A 14,769-nucleotide genomic window follows, 5' to 3' on the forward strand; every position below is an offset into this window, starting at 1 on the left:
TTTACAGACAGATGAAAATAAGCGACTGGCTAAACGAAACAGACTATAAGACACGGAATATTACGTGTAAGTATCCAGCTGCAGTGACATTGTATTGTTTTAATGCCACTGTATGCTAAATGAAGACTTAGCATTTTGAGTACTTCTCAACCAATAACGTGTTATGAATTGTAACTAACGTGGCTACATCTTGTTTGACCTAATTCTGCCTGAACCATAGTGCTTTGGGGTGTGTAAAAGGCTTCTACTTGTGCATTGACATGAGCACATAGAAAAAATTTAACTGAGCTACACTGACAAGACGCTATATTTTACTGGATATGTGAGACCATTTGCAGGTTTTAACGCTGTCGTCTCTGCTCTAATCTTACTCTGTATGCTGTACGTCTGTCACACTGTCGTCACTACTCTGGTCTTACTCTCTATGCTGTACGTCTACCACATTGTCATTGCTTCTCTGGTCTTACACTTCATGTTGTACGTCTATGACACTGTCGTCGCTACTCTGGTCTTACTCTGTATGCTGTACGTCTACCACATTGTCATTGCTTCTCTGGTCTTACACTTTATGTTGTATGTTGATTACACTGTCGTCGCTACTCTGGTCTTACTCTGTATGTTGTACGTCTACGACATTGTCATTGCTTCTCTGGTCTTACTCTTTATGTTGTATGTTGATTACACTGTCGTCGCTACTCTGGTCTTCCTGTGTATGTTGTACGTCGATCACACTCTCGTCGCTGCCCCGGTCTTACCCTCTATGCTGTACGTGTATGACACTGCCGTCACTGCTCTGGTTTACTCTCTGTGCTCTAGCGCACTGTCGTCGCTGCTTAGGTCTTACTCTCTTTGCTGTACATCTTTTATTTTATTCCACTAATCCCGTTTCATGCTCAAACCTTCAGCAGTGAAAACAGGAGAAAAAAGAAAAAGAGCTAACGTTTAATACTTCTGTAAAAATGAACGTGCATGTCTATGGTCTATCTGGTTAGGAAAACTTGCCATGGGAAAATCAGGCGAAAGAGGGAACATAGTCCATGTCCACTGGTGGGTTTATAGGTGCGGGGTTCCCCTTACACCCGCTATTATTGATGTTGAAAATCTGTTCAGTGTATTTTTAAAAATATTTTCTTAATTTATTTCACGCCGTACTGCAGAAAATTTCACTTACACGTATAGGAAAGTGGGCAGCAATATTGTGGCCGGAGACCTGGTAGAGTGTGGGAGAAACCCATAAACATCCGCCGCAGACCTTGCCGCGCAAGGTCAGACAGTAAGACAGCATCATTTTGTTTTTAAATAATAGGAAAATAAAATCACAGTTATGGGAAAAATTTGATTAATTAGCATCCCCGCTTTGAAAATGAAAATTTTTCAGATAAACCCAGAATAACACTCGGAACTTACCCTGAAGAATACGTACTGGGTAGCAAAGTTGAACTGCTCTGCAGGGTGAAGGGTAACCCTACCCCGAATGTAACCTGGGGGATCCAGAGGGTAAACACCTCGATACTAGCCGCGAATATCTCTAACATAGACATCAAAGCTGACGTGCAGACTCCACGGACAACGGCCGGCGTGCAGACTCTAGGCACAATGGGCGACGTGCAGACTCCACAGACAAAAGCTGACGTGCAGACACCACGGACAAAGGCTGATATGCTCACTTCTGACGTTGTGGCTGTGTACACTATCGAGAGCCTGACCGTGTCACACACGATGTACAGGTACATATGTACCGCTGAAAACTCTGAAGGAAGCATGAAGAAAGAATTGACCCTGACAAGACCATCTAAAGGTGAGCGACCCCAATGTGTATTATCATTTTAGGCTTAATTAGATAATGCCGTGACACCACCTTAACTGTAGAGATATGCCAATGTTCTACTGTTTGAATCAAACCAGCCGTTCACCATTCACATACATGTCTGCAGACCTTCTCTTCGGCGCCTCTGTGGCCAAGGTGTTTTGCGTGCCAACGAGGGGAAATGAGTTTTGGTTAAGATTAAGTATGTTCTTACAAGCCAGTTTACTGTGTTTTGATTAAAACAATATACGCTGATTCAATTTGCTTTAGTTAAGAAAAGATACGTTACAAACAAGTTCCCTGTGTTTTGGTTAATTCGGGCTACGCTGTCACCAGCTCTAAGGCCTGTGTAGTTCCCTGACATTCCAACTGTCGACTCTTGCACTTGTAGAACTAGCACTATTGATGCACCTTGTCCTGTCGGCGGTAGGTTGTATGGGATTACTCACCATCATCGTGTTTGTGTTTGTCTACGTGTGCGAAGGAATACGACTCAAGGTCAACAGGTCAGGTACGAAACACCAACATGTGAAGCTATTTATAATCTAATTACCAAACTTTTCATTATTTCATGTTTTTTTTTCATTAAAAACCTATACGTTCAATTTAACTCTTTTTCTTTTTTTTTTTGCTTTCTGAGTGCTGCTACACGTAGAGTAGATTATATTACTGCAGGACAGTATTATGCGATGCATTGATTTATTTCATTGGTGTTTTACGCCGTACTCAAGAATACTCACTTATACCTCTGCACTCAGCATTATAATAGTGGGAGATCGGACAGAGCACGGGGCAAACCTACGACCATCCACAGGTGGCTGGTAAACCTTCCTATGTAAGACAGTACAATATTGTTATGTAGCCTTTAACACAATATAGCAAGAAAAGATAATCTAGTGAAATAATTAGTCTGCCCTACATACACATACTGGTTGATCAGAATCTATTCTGCCAACATTCCGGAAACATAGATTTCTGTCCAGCTATAAACAGGGTAGATTTTATAGTGTAGTACCGTACCCCAATGTAAGAATGTATTGATAATCTAACACAGTAATATCATTTTTATTACTTTATACGGCATTATATTGACGAATCCAGCATTTGGTGGTAACATAAATGTTTATATTATTGGCAATACAGCAATGTGACCACAAATTCCTCACACAGCTGGAAGATCTACATTAAATCTCGGCTTACTAAGCACATCAGTGTAAGAACCAGTTCATCACACATTTGGTTGGAATACACATGCAATAGTAGATCTTTGAGATTTCCGGACAGTCTACACTGAGTTAATGATTTGGGACTACATGAACAATATACCAAACCTATTGCTTAACCGCATTGTGTACTGTGTGCAGTGGTACCCTAATGTTGATCTAACGGTAGTGTATCTCGTTACAGCGCGTGCGGTGGATGGTTCATTCGGGTATGTATCTCACGTGTCTCCATAGTTAGTCATGTAGATCTATGTCCATTTAACACAACCGTTCTGATTTTCGGGCTGACATTCTCAGTAGCATTGCAGAAGCGATGGGACTGGTTTATGTGTAATGATTTGTATTGTTTTTATATGTAACGGGTCGATGTTTATATGTACTTCCACTCATTAGTGTTCACATTGTATTTGTAGCCACGCCCCTCCCGTAGTCCCATCCTACTTGTAGACACGCCTTTCTATAGTCCCACCCCGCTTGCAACCATGCACCAGTTGTACTCATACCCTACTTGTGACCACACCCAATCTGTAGTCCGCATTTACATTGTATTTGTAGCCGCGCCAATCCTGTAGTCACATTTTACTTGTAGACAAGCTTTTCTACAGTCCCACCCCACTTGCACACTTGCAACCGTGCGTCAGTTGTACTCATACCCTACTTGTGAACACTCCCCATCTGTAGTCCCACTCTGCTGATAACCATACCCCCACAGTGCCACCATCTCCATCATCACCTCTTGCCCTACCCAAGTCTATAGCTCTACCCCATTTGCAGTATGTAGCCCCATCCCGCCAAAATCTCTAGTATATAGCCAAACCCACACCTGTTAAACCATACAGACTCCAGCATCTAGCCGAACCCCATGGGCTTGCCCCACCCATCTACAGTATATAATCCATCCCACGCCTCTTGTTACCCACAATTTGCCTCCTAAACACCACTAACTCCACTACACCTTCCCCGAGTGGTAGCCTGCCTTACTAATGTCCGCATTACCAATGTCCGAATGAGTTGATTTATCTTTTCAATACAGAAACATTGAGACGGAGCTAATTGGCGAGCTTTCTGATGGGATAGGTAATAAATTACTTTGCTCTACAGTTCTAGACATAACGATACATGTAGTTTTGACCAGTGCTCTAGTTTTGTATGTAGACTATGTAAAATATTGTCAGCAATTTTCACAAATACTAAGATCGGTTTTATGGAATTTTGCTTTTGTTTGACCAGAACCTGCTTCAATGGATTAATAGAAAATGTGTTTAAGATTTAAGTTTTTACTTCACAGCTTGGTGTAGCTGCATGTGGTTTTCTAACATACACGGGGATGTGTTTTTATAACCGTTACATGCACTGTAAGCAATGACATGTTGTATAGGATTTCTCTACACTTCCCCAGTTTTATGTGTGTATCTTTAATAATATTTTTGGTAAATTGGTTACAAGTAATATGGTCTAATACCACAGTTATAATAGATGTTTATCTAGTTGTTTTTTTACAAAGGGCCTGATTCATTATATAGCTATACACTTGGACGTGCAAATAAATGCTAAGATGACCTGCGGTTGATCGTGGGTTCTCCTCGGGCTCTGCCCACTTTCCTTCCACCATAATCGTGGCCGTCGCCGTGTAAGTAAAATATTCTTGAGTACGGCATAAAACACCAGTCAAATAAATAAATAAATAAATAAATAAATGATAAGATGTTATTCTGTGGCAGATTATGACCCAGAAATGTATCTACACCCGACCAGGCATCCAGCCAGACCAGGTATTTAAAAATGATACATAATCATACAATGTAAGTAATACACAAAATGTAAGAAAATTAATGAATGAAGATGTAAACAACATGAATAACGAGATATGAACTGTTGCTAGTTGCATCGAGCGTGTGAAGTGCCCCCATCAAGCGTGTGAAGTGCCCCCATCAAGTGTATGAAGTGCCTCACATGAAGTGTATGAAGTGCCCCCATCAAGCGTGTGAAGTGCCCCCCATCAAGCATGTGAAGTGCCCCCCATCAAGCATGTGAAGTGCCCCCCATCAAGGGTGTGAAGTGCCCCTATCAAGTGTATGAAGTGCCTCCCATCAAGTGTATGAAATGCCCCCTGGCAAGTGAATGAAGTGCCCTCCATCAAATGTATGAAATGTCCCCATCAAGTGTATGAAGTGCCCCCTGACAAGTGTACATAGTGTTCCCCGGCAAGTGTATGAAGTGCCCTCTCATACGTGTATGAAGTGTCCCCTAGCAAGTGTATAATGTGCCCCCCCCCCCCCCAGCAAGTGTATGAAGTGACTCTCACCAGCAAGTGTATAAAGTGTCCCCTGACAAGTGTATAAAATGTCCCCTAAGAAGTGTAAAAAGTGTCGCAAGGCAAGTGTATGAATTGCCCTCTAGCAAATGTATGAAGTGCTCTCGGCAAGTGTATGAAGTGCCCCCGAACAAGTGTATGAAGTGACCCCATCAAGTGTAAGAAGTTTTCCCTCAGCAAGTGTATGGCATGACCCCAGCAAGTGTATGGCGTGATCTCAGCAAGTGTATGAAATACTCCCTGGGAAATGTGCGAAGTGCCCCCTGGCAAGTGTACGAAGTGGAAACAGGCAAGTGTATGAAGTGCCCACGGCAAGTGTAGAAGTTCCTCCCAGAAAGTGTATGGAGTGACCTCCAGCAAGTGTATGAAGTGTTTTGACAAGCAAGTGTATGAAGTGACCCCAGCAAGTGTATGAAGTGACCCCAGCAAGTGTATAAGGTGTTCCTAGGAAGTGAAGGAAGTACCCCCAATCAAGTGTATAAAATGCTATCGGCAGGTGTGGGATTTGTTCCACCCCAGCGAGTGTATGACGTTACCCCAGCAAGTGTATGAAGTGCCCCAAGTGTGTGAGAAGATATTAGTCAGCATTTATAATTATTAGCAAATGATTAGATCAGCAAGGCGGGTATATTTTGAGGGAGGATCAGCAGAACTGGTAAAAAATGTATATAGGTTTTGAAGGTGACATAAGCAGAATTGTGTAACAATGTGCGTATGTTTTGTGGATGACGTCAGCAGAACTGTGTAACAATGTGCGTATGTTTTGTGGATGACGTCAGCAGAACTGTGTAACAATGTGCGTATGTTTCGTGGATGATGTCAGCAGAGCTGTGTGACATTGTGTGTAAGTTTTGTGGATGATGTCAGTAGAACTGTGTAACAATGTGTGTATGTTTTGAAGGTGATGTAAACAGAACTGTGAGACAGTGTGTGTATGTTTCATGTAAAACATCAGCAGAGCAATAGGCCAACGTGTTTATAATTTTTGGAGACGTCAGGAGAACTGTGTGAGGAAATGCATCACCAAGCTTGTCTGACAATATGTGAATTGTTTGCAGATGACCAATCCTCCACCGAATCCGACGAGCAAGTAGACCGTACGTAGAACGCTGTTTTTATCTTTATCATGTTTTTAGTTGATTAAAACTTGCCTGACGATTTCCACTCTGAACATCCTTGATAGTTGTGTAGGCTGCATGTAGATCCTGTATCATGGACATACAGGGTTATGGGCTTATGGGACGAAGAAACTGGCATTAATCACATAAAAATCTTTGTAACTGAATTCCGGAAGACAGACAGTGCTGGATTCGAACATTAGACCTAATAGGTCAAAGGGCTGATGGTAATGCCAGCCCATTGCTTTATCTATCTTCAGTTATGGGTGCGAATTTACATATTCTTAATTAAACTTGTCAAGCAGTTTCTTGTGGGAAACAGAAGGGATTGTGTGTTGCTGAGCGTAGGACAAAGCACAAAGCTGATAAACACACGCCGCAATGATATCGATTAATGTTTGCTATGTTACAGGCGATTCTCTGGGATATCATTTGCCAACATCACTGTCAACATGTAAGTACAGCAACTTGTATAGGTTAGTCAAGTATTTCAGATATAATCAGCCCGTCATGTAGGTCTGCATGTATCCATGGTACAATCTGACTGTTATGTAGATCTGCATGTATCCATGGTACGATCTAAGTGTTATGTAGGTCTGCATGTATCCATGGTACAATCTGACTGTTATGTAGGTCTGCATGTATCCATGGTACAATCAGACTGTCATGTAGGTCTGCATGTATCCATGGTACAATCTGACTGTTATGTAGGTCTGCATGTATCCATGGTAAAATCAGACTGTCATGTAGGTCTGCATGTATCCATGGTACAATCAGACTGTCATGTAGGTCTGCATGTATCCATGGTACAATCAGACTGTCATGTAGGTCTGCATGTATCCATGGTACAATCAGACTGTCATGTAGGTCTGCATGTATCCATGGTACAATCAGACTGTCATGTAGGTCTGCATGTATCCATGGTACGATCTAAGTGTTATGTAGGTCTGCATGTATCCATGGTACAATCTGACTGTCATGTAGGTCTGCATGTATCCATGGTAAGATCAGACTGTCATGTAGGTCTGCATGTATCCATGGTACAATCTGACTGTTATGTAGGTCTGCATGTATCCATGGTACAATCAGACTGTCATATAGGTCTGCATGCATCCATGGTACAATCAGACTGTCATGTAGGTCTACATGTATCCATGGTACAATCTGACTGTTATGTAGGTCTGCATGTATCCATGGTACAATCAGACTGTCATGTAGGTCTGCATGTATCCATGGTACAATCTGACTGTTATGTAGGTCTGCATGTATCCATGGTACAATCAGACTGTCATGTAGGTCTGCATGTATCCATGGTACGATCTAAGTGTTATGTAGGTCTGCATGTATCCATGGTACAATCTGACTGTCATGTAGGTCTGCATGTATCCATGGTACAATCAGACTGTCATGTAGGTCTGCATGTATCCATGGTACAATCAGACCGTCATGTAGGTCTGCATGTATCTAGGGTACAATCTGACTGTTATGTAGGTATGCATGTATCCATGGTTCAATCTGAGCGTTATGTAGGTCTGCATGTATCTAGGGTACAATCTGACTGTTATGTAGGTCTCCATGTATCCATGGTACAATCTGACTGTTATGTAGGTCTGCATGTATCCATGGTTCAATCTGAGCGTTATGTAGGTCTGCATATATCTATGGTACAATCTAAGCGTTATGTAGGTCTGCATGTATCCATGGTACAATCTGACTGTTATGTAGGTCTGCATGTATCCATGGTACAATCAGACTGTCATATAGGTCTGCATGCATCCATGGTACAATCAGACTGTCATGTAGGTCTACATGTATCCATGGTACAATCTGACTGTTATGTAGGTCTGCATGTATCCATGGTACAATCAGACTGTCATATAGGTCTGCATGTATCCATGGTACAATCTGAGCGTTATGTAGGTCTGCATGTATCCATGGTACAATCTGACTGTTATGTAGGTCTGCATGTACCCATGGTAAAATCAGACTGTCATGTAGGTCTGCATGTATCCATGGTACAATCTGACTGTTATGTAGGTCTACATGTATCCATGGTATAATCAGACTGTCATGTAGGTCTGCATGTATCCATGGTACAATCTGACTGTTATGTAGGTCTGCATGTATCCATGGTACAATCAGACTGTCATGTAGGTCTACATGTATCCATGGTACAATCTGACTGTTATGTAGGTCTGCATGTATCCATGGTACAATCAGACTGTCATGTAGGTCTGCATGTATCCATGGTACAATCAGACTGTCATGTAGGTCTGCATGTATCCATGGTACAATCTGTCTGTTATGTAGGTCTGCATGTATCCATGGTACAGTCTGACTGTCATGTAGGTCTGCATGTATCCATGGTACAATCTGACTGTTATGTAGGTCTGCATGTATCCATGGTAAAATCAGACTGTCATGTAGGTCTGCATGTATCCATGGTACAATCTGACTGTTATGTAGGTCTACATGTATCCATGGTACAATCTGACTGTTATGTAGGTCTACATGTATCCATGGTACAATCTGACTGTTATGTAGGTCTACATGTATCCATGGTACAATCTGACTGTTATGTAGGTCTACATGTATCCATGGTTCAATCTGAGCGTTATGTAGGTCTGCATGTATCCATGGTACGATCTGACTGTCATGTAGGTCTGCATGTATCCATGGTACAATCTGACTGTTATGTAGGTCTGCATGTATCTATGGTACAATCTGACTGATATGTAGGTCTGCATGTATCCATGGTACAGTCTGACTGTCATGTAGGTCTGCATGTATCCATGGTACAATCTGACTGTTATGTAGGTCTGCATGTATCCATGGTACAATCTGACTGTTATGTAGGTCTGCATGTATCCATGGTACAATCTGACTGTTATGTAGGTCTGCATGTATCCATGGTACAGTCTGACTGTCATGTAGGTCTGCATGTATCCATGGTATAATCTGACTTATGTAGGTCTGCATGTATCCATGGTACAGTCTGACTGTCATGTAGGTCTGCATGTATCCATGGTACAATCTGACTGTTATGTAGGTCTGGATGTATCCATGGTACAATCTGACTGTTATGTAGGTCTGCATGTATCCATGGTACAATCTGACTGTTATGTAGGTCTGCATGTATCCATGGTACAATCTGACTGTTTTGTAGGTCTGCATGTATCCATGGTACAATCTGACTGTTATGTAGGTCTGCATGTATCCATGGTACAATCTGACTGTTATGTAGGTCTGCATGTATCCATGGTACAGTCTGACTGTCATGTAGGTCTGCATGTATCCATGGTACAATCTGACTGTTATGTAGGTCTGCATGTATCCATGGTACAATCTGGCTCTAATGTAGGCCTACATGTATCCATGGTACAGTCTGACTGTCATGTAGGTCTGCATGTATCCATGGTACAATCTGACTGTTATGTAGGTCTGCATGTATCCATGGTACAATCTGACTGTTATGTAGGTCTGCATGTATCCATGGTACAATCTGACTGTTATGTAGGCCTACATGTGTTCAGGGTACAGTCTGACTGTTATGTAGGTCTACATGTATCTAGGGTACAATCTGACTGATATGTAGGTCTGCATGTATCCATGGTACAATCTGGCTCTAATGTAGGCCTACATGTGTTCAGGGTACAATCTGACTGTTATGTAGGTCTGCATGTATCCATGGTACAGTCTGACTGTCATGTAGGTCTGCATGTATCCATGGTACAATCTGACTGTTATGTAGGTCTGCATGTATCCATGGTACAATCTGGCTCTAATGTAGGCCTACATGTGTTCAGGGTACAATCTGACTGTTATGTAGGTCTACATGTATCCATGGTACAATCTGACTGTTATGTAGGTCTACATGTATCCATTGTACAGTCTGACTGTCATGCAGGTCTGCATGTATCCATGGTACAGTCTGACTGTCATGTAGGTCTGCATGTATCCATGGTACAATCTGACTGATATGTAGGTCTATATCTATCTAGGGTACAATCAGACTGTCATGTAGGCGTACATGTATCTAGGGTATAATTTGTCAGTATTATTATCAGCATGTTTTGTTGGCAATATAACTGTATATATTTTTACTGGTTCGGGCATATTGGTCTTTGAAAATGGTACACAGACTAAAATCGTACACAGATGTACCACAAATCAATCCTAAAACCCTGCTCATTTAAACCTGTGTTTTACATCGAAATCGATTATTTGTTCGAGAAAGCAGGGTTTTCTCATATACTGGTGTGCTGCTATAACATTACATGCTATTCATGTGTATTACAGTGTCGAGTTCGGATGAGAATTTCTCTGCAGTCACCAATGCTAGAAACACTTTGCGCGGGATACCCCGTATTGAGATAGAGGAAAACGGTATGTTTTGGCCACATGAAATGGCGAAGATGAATGGTAATGTTACGTCTTGTACCTTTATGGTACAAAAAAAGAAAATGTATCGCTAGGGCATGTCTTTTGGTAGATGAAAATGGATCTTATCAAGACCAATCACGCACAACAGTAACGACGAATAACGTTAAATGATTGACTAGTCTGGCAACACCAGTTTTTCCACAGAATTCTATGTCTGAACTTTGTACTTAGCGTCAGTTGAGGAGCACAGCACCTAACCACGTGCTACAACCTCTGTTAAAATAACCGTTTGCTCTGTGCGTTAAATGAGACACATTGCTAGTTAACCGTTTTCTTTTTCCACACAGTTTATGACACACAGATGTATCTCCATCCTACACCGGCTCCAAGAAGAGGTAACTTTTCTGTCTCAAAACATAACACATGAAGATGTGAACAAGTGACATTATCACAAACACCACCAAACGTGTTGATCACACATGTTTTTCACAAAGCTGACAGCTGATCGGCGTCATCCCCACCCAATGAGAGATCAGTCTCCCGGGACATTATGCTACTTAACTCTTCATTCCCGTCCATTTTATGGAATGCGCATGAATTTATCCTCAGAATAAAACTTTGAAGCCTGCCCTACTAAAGGGCAGCTCAAAGTAATGAGGAATAATATATATCTAAAAACAGCAGAAAACATTATTTGTGGTTGTGTGTGACACTGAGGTATCGGTGTTGTGATGGTGTGTGACATTGATGTATCTGTATTGTGGTTGTGTGTGACACTGATGTATCTGTCCTGTAGTTATGTCTGACATTGATGTATTTGCATTGTGGTTTGCGTGACACTGATGTATCTGTCTTGTAGTTATGTCTGACATTGATGTATTTGCATTGTGGTTTTGCGTGACACTAATGTATCTGTGTTGTGGTTGTGTGTGGACATTGATGTATCTGTATTGTGATTGTGTATGACTTGTGCGGTAGTTGTGTGTGACACTGATGTATCTGTATTGTGGTTGTGTGTGGCATTGGTGTATCTGTGTCACAGTTGTGTGTGACATCGATGTATCTGTGTCACAGTTGTGTGTGGCACTGATGTATCTGTATTGTGGTTGTGTGTGATATTGATGTATCTGTGTTGTGGCTGTGTGTGACATTGATGTATCTGTGTTGTGATTGTGTGAAACATCGATGTGTCTGTGTTGCAGTTGTGTGTGACATTGATGTATCTGTGTTGTCGTTGTGTTTGACGTTGATGTATCTGTATTGTGGTTGTGTGTGGCATTGGTGTATCTGTGTCACAGTTGTGTGTGACATCGATGTATCTGTGTCACAGTTGTGTGTGGCACTGATGTATATGTATTGTGGTTGTGTGTGATATTGATGTATCTGTATTGTGGTTGTGTGTGACATTGACGTATCTGCGTTGTGGTTGTGTGTGACATCGATGTTCCTGTGTTACAGATGTGTGTCACTTTGTTGTATCTGTGTTCCTGTTGTACTTTTCTGTTAAATTGGTGGATCTGCGTTGTGCCTCATTTTGCAATAACAGTTCAGTTACGTAATAGTTTAGTATCTGTGTCAGTTCCAGTGATTGACGAGGAAGAAGAAGACACGTACTCAGCCAACGCCACGCCCACTAGCACACCCTCTTTCACGCCCATTTTCCAGGTGGCCCGAGTTCCTGCAGAACGTAACGGTAATCAAAAATAATGTCGTTTTATGTAAGCCTTTATCCACATTACGATGTGCGCGCGCTGGCGTACCAACAGTTACGACAGCATGTACATGTGTACACGTAGCTAACCTGAATTTGTGAAACTGGGTCTACCCATTTCAAACTGTTTGCTCGCCTCCGATGTGGACTATGCTGTGCTTTTCTGTGGCAAAATTATTCAAATGCGCTTGTAAAGAAGCTCATCCGACGAATTTTGTGAAGAGAAATCGAATGGTGCAAATCGCATTGCTCTCAGACCAATAGGTTCAGCTGTAGCCGCGTTTAAAACATAGTTTGCGTCATAATTGTTATGTTATATACAGTAAATTTGTTCAGTTATCCCAACACAAAAGCTTTGTTGGTGCTATGGGATATTGTGTTGCCCATAGCACAGTGTTATTTTTATAACAACTTAATCTATTCTACCACCAGTTATAAAGCATGACATTTGCCAAATCTCACAGATTAGTTAGTGTGAAGCTCTCCACGCATCTATCTGTAAAATGACACAAGACTTACGTACATCGAAGACTTTTCGTCACATATACGCGGAAAGGATGATCAGCTCTTTGTTTTCTTTACAGTGTACTATACGTTTGACGACTTCCAAAGACAACTCACTGGTAAGTAGGTTTATTTCACACGATTACAGGCTCTCACAAAACGTCTGTTTGCACTGCTTTTTCATTTCTGCCGGTTCCACCACCGGTCCCACCACAATTCCCATTACCGGTCCCAGTTTGTGACACAATCATTCTCATCATCGGTCCCATCACCAGTCTCATTACCGGGTCCAGTTTGTGACACAATCATTTTCATCATTGGTCCCATCACCAGTCTCATTACCGGTTCCAGTTTGTGACACAATCATTCTCATCATCGGCCCCATCACCAGCCTCATTACCGGGTCCAGTTTGTGACACAATCATTCTCATCATCGGTTCCATCACCAGTCTCATTACGGGTGCCAGTTTGTGACACAATCATTCTCATCATCGGTCCCATCACCAGTCTCAGTACCGGTGCCAGTTTGTGACACAATCATTCTCACCATCTGTCCCATCACCAGTCTTATTACCGATTCCACTATTAGTCCCACTCTCTTACAGGGTATCACTCTCATAACCACTCTCATCACCGGTTCCCCTACCAGTCCCACACTCTGACAGAGTATAACTCTCATCACCGTTCCCATTATCCGTCTCACTACCAGTCCCTTTGTGTGACACATTACTCTCATAACCTGTCTCATCACCGATCTTATTTCCACTCTCATTACCGGTTCGACTACAGGTCTCATTATCTGACAAAGCATCACTCTCATCACCAGTCTTATGGCCAGTCTCACTGCAGGTCTCACGACAGGTCCCACTATCTGAGACAGTATAACTCTCATCACCGGTCTCACAACCAGCCTTAGTACCGGTCCGACTACAGGTCCAACTATCTGAGACAACATACTCTCATCACCACTCTCATTACCGGTTCGACTACAGGTCCCACTATCTGAGACAGTATTACTCTTATCAACAGTCTCATGGCAAGTCTCAGTACCTTTCCGACTACAGGTCCCTAATGTCACACTATATCATTTCTCTCATCACCAGGCTCATTACCGGTTCGACTACACGTTCCACTATTTGGCACAAAATTACTCTCGCCACCACTCCCATTACCGGTTCGACTACAGGCCCCACTATATGACACAGTAACACTCTCATCACCAGTCTCATGGCCAGTCTCAGTACCTGTCCCACTGCAGGTCCCACTATCTCACACTATATCACTTCTCTCATCATCAGGCTCATTACCGGTCCGACTAAAGGTCCCACTACCTGACACAACATCACTCTCGCCAAAAGTCTCATTACCGGTCCGACTATAAGTCCCACTATCTGACATTATATAATTCCAATCACCAGTCCCATGACCACTTTCATTACCGGTCTGACTACAGGTCCCACTATCTGACGCAACATCAGTCTCATTACCAGTCCCATGACCACTGTCATTACCGGGCCCACTAGTTCCATTGTCGGTCTAATGCTGGTCCCATAAACGGGCCGACTACCGATCTACTAAATGTCTCAATATCTGCTCCAGTATCTGCTAAAACATCTGTTCCTATACTAGCCTCACTACTGGCCCAACTCGGGTTACAATTACCGGTTCAATTTCAGTCCCATACTCATCTAACTGTCATGAAGTCCCAA

The 14,769-nt window shown here is 42.3% G+C and overlaps 1 protein-coding gene across 1 annotated transcript; it reads left to right on the plus strand.

Moving 5' to 3' along the window:
* Positions 1–1,596: 1,596 nt before the first annotated feature.
* LOC135462619 (uncharacterized) lies at positions 1,597–13,592 on the plus strand. Its single transcript, XM_064739843.1, has 8 exons — positions 1,597–1,798; positions 4,752–4,802; positions 6,403–6,441; positions 6,875–6,916; positions 10,762–10,848; positions 11,193–11,240; positions 12,425–12,538; positions 13,510–13,592. Exons 1-8 carry the CDS (start codon positions 1,597–1,599, stop codon positions 13,590–13,592), a joined length of 666 nt encoding a protein of 221 aa, XP_064595913.1.
* The last annotated feature ends 1,177 nt before the right edge of the window (positions 13,593–14,769 follow it).

Source organism: Liolophura sinensis, chromosome 2 (assembly GCF_032854445.1).
Source record: "Liolophura sinensis isolate JHLJ2023 chromosome 2, CUHK_Ljap_v2, whole genome shotgun sequence".
NCBI lineage: Eukaryota > Metazoa > Mollusca > Polyplacophora > Chitonida > Chitonidae > Liolophura > Liolophura sinensis.